Source organism: Hibiscus syriacus, unplaced genomic scaffold (genome assembly GCF_006381635.1).
Source record: "Hibiscus syriacus cultivar Baekdansim isolate YM2019G1 unplaced genomic scaffold, ASM638163v2 tig00110186_pilon, whole genome shotgun sequence".
NCBI classification, from domain to species: domain Eukaryota; kingdom Viridiplantae; phylum Streptophyta; class Magnoliopsida; order Malvales; family Malvaceae; genus Hibiscus; species Hibiscus syriacus.
In genome coordinates this window covers 44,778-55,990 of record NW_024062617.1, presented here as the reverse complement: position 1 = coordinate 55,990, position 11,213 = coordinate 44,778, and the positions used below count along the sequence as shown (strand labels likewise).

The window sequence follows — 11,213 nt, the reverse complement described above, 5'->3', positions numbered from 1 at the left end:
ATTGTATACATAAGTATATCATAGTTATTTAGTTTCACACAAAATCGTATACTCCTTAAGGATCATATAAATCCTCCTTGATTAAACAGATTTCCATTCACCCAATTATCGTAATTATTCTTAGTATGTCTAACATACCTATCTTTATTTATATTTTTCTTTTTCCATTTATCTCTTTAGTAATTATTCTTTATTTTTCATTGAATGCATCCGTTCATGCTTATAATACACCATTATGCATTTTCATTTATGGCATACTTTCATGTCGATAATGCACCGTTATGCATTTTATTTATGGCATCCTTTCATGCCGATAATGCACCGTTATGCATTTCATTTATGGCATCCTTTCATGCCGATAATGCACCGTTATGTATTTCATTTATGGCACCCTTTCATGTCTATAATGCATTGTTATGCATGGAAAAGGGGTTGCACACTTAGTGCCTATACTATCGTTCATCAACATATGATGAATTTCATGGGTTGTACACACAGTGCCTATACGGAAATTCATAAACTTATTATGAATTTCTTAGATTTGCACGCAAAGTGTCAATACGGAAATTCATAAACTTATTATGAATTTCTTAGTTTTGCACACAAAGTGCTTATACAGAAATTCATAAACTTATTATGAATTTCTTAGTTTTGCACACAAAGTGCCCATACGGAAATTCATAAACTTATTATGAATTTCTTAGTTTGCACACATAGTGTCATTTGGTAATCACCATACATATATTAAGCAACATGCATCTATGATTATCATAACATATAAGTACATAATAAATGCACTCATCTGGTATGCCTCGTTCGTATGCTTTAAGGGTGTCCTACTATTTGGCAACTTTATATTTGCCCTTGTTCTTACTTGACTCAGAGGCTTGGTTATGATCTACACAAGCATCCATTAAGCACACATAACATATCAATGTTAGTATACTCTCTAACATTTATATTTTTAATAATACTTAAAAGTACTATTATATTCAATTTATATAAAAATTCATCCTATTTTAATTTTTCAAACTCAATAGTATCGGTACCCCTACTATGGTATCGATACTTCTATATTATGGTATCGATACCATTTCTACCTTCTAGAATCCATAGTATCGATACATTCCTTATAGTATCGATACCCACATCAGTATCGATACTAATTGCATAAGTATCGATATTGTTCATCTGATTTCCCCAAATTTAAACCTATAGTATCGGTACTGTTCTTCTAGTACCGAAACCCTTACCCAAATTTTCCAGTTTTCAGCTAGATTTTTACTAAATTTTCATTTCAAACTCTTACTTTTACCTCAAACAATACCCTTAAACTTAACATCACTTAACCCAACTAACTTTCCTCCATTTAGCTTATTATAACATCTAAATTCTCCAAAGAACATCTCAAACTAAGAATCGTACTACTTTTTTTAACATGTTTTTAATCACATCGAAGGCTTTTATTCTCTTATTTTCTTCTTTGACAAGTCAAATATACTTGTAAACATCAATAAAAACCCATAATTCAACAAATTACTCAAAAACCCATTTTCTTTAATCTAAAATAAAACATCTATTTCTAAGTTTTAATCTTCTTTAACCCTTCCTTAAGCTTACACATCACTTAAGGTTTCAAGAACAAACCCAAAACGAAAGGAAAATCAACGTTGAAGAACCCTTACCTTGGCTATGGAGGACACGGGACTAGGAGGAAGAAGAAGAGAACTTAGCTTGTTCTCACCCTTTTTTCTTTTCCCCTTTTTAAATACTCTAATAAAAATGTATTTTAAATTCATTTCCCTCTAAAGGACCAAAATACCCTTTCATTCTTCCATTCTTACTAATTGGTCTTAATCACAAATTTTAAATCATTTTTTATACTTTACCCTTTATTTAATTTAATCCTCCAAATTTTTAAACCTTTGTAATATAATCACTGACCTGATATTTGGGGTATTACATTTATCTTCTAACAAATATTATAATTAAACAAATAAATTATTTAATATTTTCTATTTCAAATGCAATTTTAGAGATAAAAAAAATTTCACCTTGGACATGTAAAGTGTCATTGAGTCCACAACCCTTTATGGTAAGAGATTTGGGAGAAATGCACCAATATTTTTAACAAAGTTATTTCCAAGTGGATTATATGATATGTCTAAAGACTACAAATTCTTCTATTGAAACACTGAAAGAGGTCAAATGGATGACAAGTTATTGAAAATTTTAAGAAAATAAAATTATTTTTATGAAAAAAGAAAAAAATATTTGCTTCAAAGAATTCAGAGATCTCTGGTAATTGTATTTGAAGGGAGGGGATTTTCCTTCCCAACTTTTTTTCAATTAATTAAGTTCTCAAACTATGATTCTCATTTTAAATTAGTCCTTAAATTTTTGAGTATTCTAATTTCATCCCTAAATCATGTCCATTTTTCTAAAGTAATCTTTGAACTTTTGAATATTCTAATTTTATCCTCAACTTCATCCAAATATTTAGTTACCTCAAACCATTGTCGTTAATAGCGAAAAATTTCAAACTTTTCTTAAAACATATAAAACATAAAATGATTTATTATTATTCAGAAATAAGATAGGTTTTTCAAATTCAGATATAAAACAAAAATAGAATCTACATGTCCCTTAATCACATGTACCATACTCTGCAAGCAACACCGGAAAACTCCCTTACTGATGTTGATAGTGATACTGGTATAATTCTTTTAACCTACAATGATGAGTAATAGAGTGAGCTTCGAAAAGCTCAGTAATACAGAACTACCAGATGATGCTACATGACATGCAGATAATTGGAAAAACCATAATTTCCTTATTGAATCATACATATACCAGTGGGTGGAATAATTTGGGGTTCCCTTAGAAGTTCATCGAGTAGAAGCCATGAATCTCAGTTCATAAGAAACCTTTCATACAGTCACGTTTTCATGAGGTCGAATAGGATATCTAGTGTGTTCCATTAGTATGATAAAATCATAATAGGTACACTAATCAAATGATAGTTCGGTAAAATCCCATAAACCATATTGTAGTGGAGTTTTTTAAACTCGTATTTTAAACCATCTTACAAAGAGTTAACCTAAGGGAATATCTTAGGGCCTGAGAGCCTACCCAAGATAGATTTTGGGGCTGTAGGGCCTACCTAAGACCACATCTTAGGGCCGCAGAGCCTACCCGAGAATGATCTCAGGGCCGCAGAGCCTACCTAAGAGTCACATTAGGTCCATAAAAATTTTCCAGCCTGATCAGAGCTGTACTTTACAAATCTGTATCTCCAAGATACAGTTTATACAATGATACAAATCCATAAGCCACCACCGTTAAGTCAGTGCATCCATAAAACAGTAACCATAGATTTCAGTGTACCACATGTTAAAACAATAAAACAAATTTTCAAAATATAAGGAACACACTAGAGAATCCAAATTTTTCCATATGCATTTTGTAGTTATCAATATGGATAACATGAACTTGTGCAATTTGATCGGATTCTAGGAATAAGATTTTATTAAAGAGAATCGATTTCTAACCGATCTAATCAGACATTTCAGATTGATACTTTAGAATTCCACTAAATTTTCATGTACATCAGGAAAACGTTCAGGAACCTTTATACAGAATAATTCTAAATTCAGATTTACTGCGAGTGATTCCATTACCCAAACAATCAAGGGTATTCAGGAATATACTTTGAATTCATAGGATTTCAGCCCAATTGAACCAAATGAGGTATTCAGAATCTTTTTCTTCTGCATTACTTGCGTTTTCCAACATGACCGAAGTGATTTTATATGAAAATATAGAATCGAAGATTCAATTCATTTACAATCTATGACTATCGATCATATTATCAAACAACTCGAGTTACACAACTCCCAAACTGATGCATGTCAACAAGTCAATTCATTATCCTTCCAGTGTATTCACTCTTTAATACCATAATGTAGATCCATAGATCATCCTCATAATCATCACTGAATAAATTTTCCAACGGTTTTTATTTCATTTCCACGTTTCAACAATATTAGGAAATACGGACGTACTTGATCCATGGCTCATAACCCATAAGGACAATTCATTATGTAAGTTCAACAGTGTTTCCAAACTCATCCAATCACCTATTTAATCCTCATTCATTGAGGTTATTTAGTTCATTTAACAATCATGTCTATTTTTGTTACTTCAGAGTTTTCCAGAGTAATTCAGACGATTCTGAATTTCAAATACATGTTGTATTTCCTTTCAGTTCAATTTAGTCATATAATAAAGTCATTTTGGTATTCGTGGTTGAATTGTCTCACGAATACCCACTTATTAGTATTGTATGAGCTCTAACGTTGAGCTAAGCCAAATACTTTCATAATTATCATCGATCCAAATTTGAGAAGACGAATAAACATTCAAGTAGTATCTATATCATTCAGGTAATGATATAGCACTAGCGTTGGTTGATCACTTAAGCTGTGTTCCATAACTTTTACTGGTAGTACAACATCCATGATTATTTGGATTTCTTAATTAATCCAAGACATTTACTTATTCTAGGCCAATAGGGTATTTTGGTCATTTTAGTGCTCAATATTTTTCTATTCATTTCAAAGCTTGAGTATATCCATTCATTCCTGAGCTTGGTGACATTCTTGAGTCATTTCCATTCTAGGGGTATTTTGGTCATTTTACAAATCTAGAATATTTCAATCATTTCCTTCTGTTCGGTCTTATTATTTAATTCAAACTTATCATTTATGTTAGTCCCTTTGAACTATTCTGACAAAATATCACCATCAATAAATTATTATTCTTCACGTACTTACTCTAGTCGGAGATTTCCAAGTTAAATGCCTTCTCAGATGTTACTAACGGATTATCAGAATTTTCCATACAAAAATAGGATCTCAATAATCAAATCAGTAATTTATCGGTTTGAAAACAAATTCTTGTGTTACTTTCTCATTCAGAGTCAACTTGGACTATTTTTACCTCTCAAGGGCATTTTTGTAATTCCTTAATCAGATAATTTCGGTATTAACTCTTAACGAAAATAATTATACTTTAGAGATCCAATGGTTAATTGCTTTCTTGAGCATTCTCTGCTCTTGAAATGATTCCCTTAACAACTTCTAGTATCTTGTACAAACCACCTTGGAGTAAAAAAAAACCAAATATCCAAATTTTCTAAACAAAACTAGCATGTCTTATGCACATCTGAAATTTTATCGGATCAATATGTCTTTAAAAATCCTTTATCCAACTTCTATGGTCAAATCTTGTCTTTTTACAACACAAGGGTATTTTCATAATTTTATCCTACCAGAGTATTCTCATAATTTCTCATCCAATTACCTTTGATGAAATAAATTATATATTATAGATCTAAGTTGATTACTTTATCACTAAATACAGAACTTGTAATTTTAATTCTAACAATCAATTAATTTCTTATAAAAGTCATTTGAACCATAATCATTTACCAAATTTTTATCGTATTCGGATCGAGTGTAGAAATTAATTAACTACACATATGAGACCAATAATATCTTATTCATGTATTTACCAATATTCACATGATCCATAAAGCATAAAGAGGTAGTAAAGTATTATCTCGATTTCCGTGCAATATTGATTGACCATAAAAATTCCATTCGAACGCCTTTGATCTTCAATTCAACTTCCAATAATTCCTCATATACATATCAACATAAATTATATCAAAAACGGAGCTTAATTACGATAAACAAATCGAATCGGGTGATAAATTAGTGAAAAACAGCTTACCTGGTTCGAATTTGGCGAAACGGACTTCGGATTCAGATTCAGAACGTCGAAAGCATAAAATATGACTTTTCGAAAATTTGGAATTTTCGGTCAAAATCAAAGTCAAAGGGTTTGACCAGAAATTTCGAGGTCTTTGGGTTCGAATTTCAAAAAACGGACAGCGGAATCGGATTTGGAACATCGAATAATGTCAGGATATGTATACTCGGTCAAAGTCAAAGGTCGTTTAATGCCCGGTCAAAGCCATTCAAAGTTTTGGTCAACAGTGGTCAACGGTCAACGGGTCGGGTCAACAGATCGGGTCGGGTCAACGAGTCGGGTCGGGTTGTGACCGGTCAAACCGGTCAACTCTACTCTAAAACCGGTCAAACTGGTCATTTGGACTATCCCCACGTGCAGTGTAGGCTCGTGGGGCCCCTTCCGGCTGCCTAAAAATCATGAAAAAATTCTTAAAAATTATTTTGAGCAATTCCAAGATACTTACAAAGCTCGGTTCACAATTTTGAACGGCGGAGAGCTCGATTTCAACGTATCGGAAACTTTGACCGCTTCACCTCCTCACGCGTCGCCGTCGACGGAGACCAAGGATGACACCGGCAGACTCGGAACGGAACAAGGAACACGATGGTGCGGGAGGTGTCGTAAACGGATACTCGGATCGTCGTGAATCGACGAAAAACCAATGAAATTGAGTTATTACTGACGATATTTCCGATTGAAATTAACGATGAACGACGACTATTCACGACAAAAGCTTTGAGGGGTTTTGTTCCTCGCTCGACAACGAACACGGTGGTGGTTTCGGCTCGTCGATCGGAGGTCAGACGGCGAGTAGATCGGAGTTGAAAGGAGTGTTGTTGGAGAGGAAAATCTGGGAAATCTGCAGAAAAACATACAGGAATGGGTGTTGTAATTCATCCCAAAAGAAAAATGGTCAAAAAATGAATCTAGCCACTGAATTTCTTGCATTTCTTAAAATAGTCTGTCAACTTTGCGATTTTACAATTTAATCCACTGTTTCTTTCAAAATACCAAATTAAATCCACCACTTTATAATTTCTTAATTTTATCCCCTAAATTGGGGTGTTACAAAATGAACCTGAATTAATGCAATGTTGAATATCGTAACTTACTATTTTGAAAATCGAATGCCATCATCGTATCATTAAAATATAAAAGCTTCTCAAAGAAAGAGTCTTACGATGGGAATGAGCCAAATGATTGCAGAGGAAGGCTACACCCTACACGAAAATGATACAATTTTTAATTATTTTATTTTTTTAGGAAATTTCAATAACATTTTAAAAATAATATTTTAATTTATTAAATTAATTTTTTATTTTTTTGTTAAAATGATCATTTTGACTCTTACTTTTTTTTTGAATTAATCACTGATATGTTATCTATTAACCGACTAATTCAGATCGGGTACTGCAGAGGCGAGGGCGACCCTCCCAACCTAGTTTGCTCCATTCACAAACACCAGGATTCGAACCCATGACCTTGCTTAAGGGACCTAGTAACTCATTCCACTGGTTAACTCTTACTTTTTAAAAGTACTTTAATCATTTTTTGAATGAAAACTATTAATGGATTAATAGTTAACACTTGTTATTGATATGGTAATGATACTTATCACATATTCTTAAATGATGCCGTGATATATATGTCATATATTTTTAAGTGATTGTGTAAAAATATCACTTCAACATAAAGCACTGACCTATGGTTATCCAAGAAAGATCACATGGACCAAAATGACTTAATATAAAAATAAGTGTTCAAACCATGTCTCAAAAAACGTTTTAGTGCCTAAAGGATTTTTTGTTAAAAATAAGTGTCTAATGTTTTCAACGTTACATTTTTAGGTGCTCAGACGTTTTAGGCGACCGAGTTGAGAGCATTCTTGGAACTAGCCAACTACTACCGACGGTTCGTGAAGGGCTATTCCAAGATTGTCACACCTTTGACCGAGTTGCTCAATAAGGACAAGGTGTGGGAGTGGAGCACGGAGTGTTATAGAAGTGTTTATAGGTTGAGTCTAATTAGATTCGATTTGAATTTGTGTATAAAATCAACACACATCATATTTATTTAATCTAATTGGATCTAAGATACGTGACTCAAATTTTCTCCAATATCTTTTTGGTTCGCCCATATTATTTTTTTAAAAAATATTTTTAATTTACTAGTATTTAATAATCGTATATTTTTATTTTAATAATTTTTTAATTGGAAGGTGACGTCAAGTCAATTATTTACATACGAGTAGACCTATAATACGAAGGTCTTGATATATCTCTCGAAACAAGCGGTTGGATGTTGGATTGTACAGAGTCAAGCAATGAAACTCGATAGGGGTTAAGAATGAGCATTTTCGTTAGTCAATCAACCATCATGTGGCATTCTCGTGGGATCCAAAGAAGCTCTATAAACCAAACTTGATTTCATAGACCAGACTTAATTTTTACATGATATAAATTATATAATATATTAAAACAAAATAATAAATATATCATAAAGATGAAATTCCAGAAACAGTAAATATATTAAAATAAAAACATATCTGGTTAGTTAAACAGTTGGTACTATGTATCAAACTTAAGTCATTACTCAATAAAATTTCAGAAACAATTTCTTTTGTTCTTCCTAAATTCCCTTTTTATTTATTTGTATAGTTTTCCTTTCAATCAAACATTTATTCCAGGAAATCTAATAATTGCAAAAGGGAACTTTGAGGAAATCTAATATTCTACAAAGCGCAAAAGAAAAAAAAAATAGCCCACGAATTAGGCTTATGTGCTTTAAATTAGCAGCAAAAGTTGAGTTTAAAAGGAAAAGCCCAATGTGATCTTCATCGTGAACTGCAGTAAGCTAAAAACCAGACGATGTGGATGAATAAAAAGAGATCTGTTCTTGCCTTCAGAACGATTCATCAAAAATGCTACATTTGAAGAAGGCCACACACTCGTCGCTTAATGTATATTCTTTACATAGTCAAGAGCAAAGCAAATCCACTATTAATTTTAAAAAAGAACAAAAAACCCTTAGCAAAATCAAATTGGCATAATTGCTTGAGATCACAAGGACCCTACCCATATAGGACTGGTTAGGACTTTGGGACTAGCCTAACTACCATATCAAATCTTCTCTCTCAAGTTATATGCTCAAATATTCGACAAAGAAAAATTCCTTTTCTTTTACATACACTTAGTAGGATGATGGAAGCACAACTTTTTTTTTCTGGTTTAAAAGCTGTGTTGGGATGAATGATTGGGGCACTAGCAGGCGCATCCTCCGGACTCTTGCGGCAACTGAGGTGCATTTGTGTTGCTTGACTTAAGATTGACATCCACCATGTCTTCTTGCTTTGTCGAAGAAAGTGTTTTCATTCCAGGTAATGCAGCTGCTATCTTCCGAAATAGAACCTGTAAGGTGATCAACAAAGAGTGATAGCCCCCAATATATTGCCCAAACTAATGTCAGCTGATGGTGCATCCATTAAATATGAAAATTTGATCAAACCATCACTCCACAATATTATCCCAAAACACACAACCCGTAGGATTCATATGGATCCTAAGCACGACAATTTTTATCAGCAACAGATACAATCGATGTATAGGTTACCACTTTACCTTGATGTTGAAGCCAGCTTTGGCACTAGCTTCAATAAACATAACATTGATCTCACGAGCCTTGGCTTCTCCTTCCGCTACCGAAACTTGCCTGTCAAATCAGTCATGAAATAAACACAAATCAAACAACGACAGATCCGAGAGAAATTATGTCTCAACAAGTTCCCTACTTCAACTTTACCGTAAAGTAACAATCAAAAACTAATAATGCTGATAGAATTGTAAAGTAGAAAGAAAGGCAAACAATCATTTTCTTTTTCGTCAACAATAAATCTGGTCACCAACGATAATAAATTAACGTCACCTTTTGTCCACAAGATCTGTTTTGTTCCCAACAAGCATAATGATTACATCACTTCCCCGTTCGGCACGCACTTCTTCAATCCAATTTGATGTATTCAGGAAGGACTGTCTGCCTACAATATCAAAACTAAAGTTGTTTTACGAAGCAAACGAATCTGCGAGATTTCATTTTACAATTTGACAATGCATTACCCACACAAACATGCATAAAACCTGGTAATCGATCAAGAAAATATATGATGAGATAGCAGAAAACACAGAGAAAAGATGACACACTTGCTACATCATAGACAATGACTGCCACCGAGGAATCCCTAATGTAACTTGGAATAAGACTCCTGAATCTTTCCTGTCCTGCAGTATCCCTGCAATAAATATTAAGCATGTAAAGATCAAAGATTCCACTCTTTTCAAATATCACACAGCCCCACAAACATTGGAAACCAACTTTTTCCGATCAACACTAAAACTAGTGCAGCCTTAAGTAGTAATAATTAATTACATTACATGCTAAATATAAGTTTAAGAAAAAGAATTATCTACCAACGCTGGCATCCCACTAAACCAACTACATAAAAAAGCAAGATCCGGAGGAGTATAATAAACATACAAGGAACCAGAATCTACACCGGGTATAAATTAGCAGACTAAGTTAGAAATGCCCATAAAAGTTGAGAATAGAATAGCTTAAAATGAAGAATGACAAACAATCGATGTCTTACCAAAGCTGCAATCGAACTGTTCGATCTTCTAGGTACATTGTTTTCGATAGAAAGTCAATACCTATGGTTGCCTGGTTAACGAATGAGAAACAAATTTCAGAAATGAGAGCAAACAAGATCTGGAAGAAGCATGGAACTTAAGCAAACTAAACATAATCTAAATGCCAACCAAGAAAAGGTATCAGATCCAACCAAGGTGTTAAGAAAGTTCAAAATTGAGACCCAAGAAGATCGTAAATTGACATGAAAGAGTATAATGAAAATACCTGGTAATTGTTATCGAATTTATCATACATGAAGCGACTGATGATACTGGTCTTCCCCACAGATTGATCACCCAAGAAAACCAGCTTGTATTTCGCCAGAGCTGAAACTGGAGCCATGGTGATTGAGAGAGATGTGAGAATGATTTCCAGACAAAACGATTATTTATTTACACATTTTTTTAACTGTTTAATTGGTCCATTATTATTATTTTGAGTGAATTTTTTATCTAATATAAATTTAAGGGTAAATTACGTTTTGGATATTATTTAAATTTAGGCGCTATATCTTTCATCTTATTAATCATTTAATTATTTTAATTATAACATAAAATTTTAAATATATTTAATTTTTTCTTATAAAAAACGAGATAATTCTGAATATCACAATAACGTGATCAAATGAATTAATTAAAATTTTAATATTATAAATAATACCAAATCTAGAATTAAATAATATTTAACATTAATTTACCTTAAATCTAATTATT

General features: G+C 32.7%; 1 protein-coding gene across 1 annotated transcript; it reads right to left on the bottom strand.

Annotated features, from left to right (window-relative positions):
• Positions 1-8,908: 8,908 nt before the first annotated feature.
• Positions 8,909-10,875, bottom strand: LOC120217186 (ras-related protein RABH1b-like). Its single transcript, XM_039214383.1, has 6 exons — positions 10,726-10,875; positions 10,460-10,530; positions 10,014-10,102; positions 9,739-9,850; positions 9,435-9,525; positions 8,909-9,224 (listed from the first exon to the last, which is right to left on the bottom strand). The coding sequence occupies exons 1-6, from the start codon at positions 10,840-10,842 to the stop codon at positions 9,078-9,080; spliced, it is 627 nt and encodes a 208-aa protein (XP_039070314.1). The 5' UTR covers positions 10,843-10,875; the 3' UTR covers positions 8,909-9,077.
• Positions 10,876-11,213: the final 338 nt, after the last annotated feature.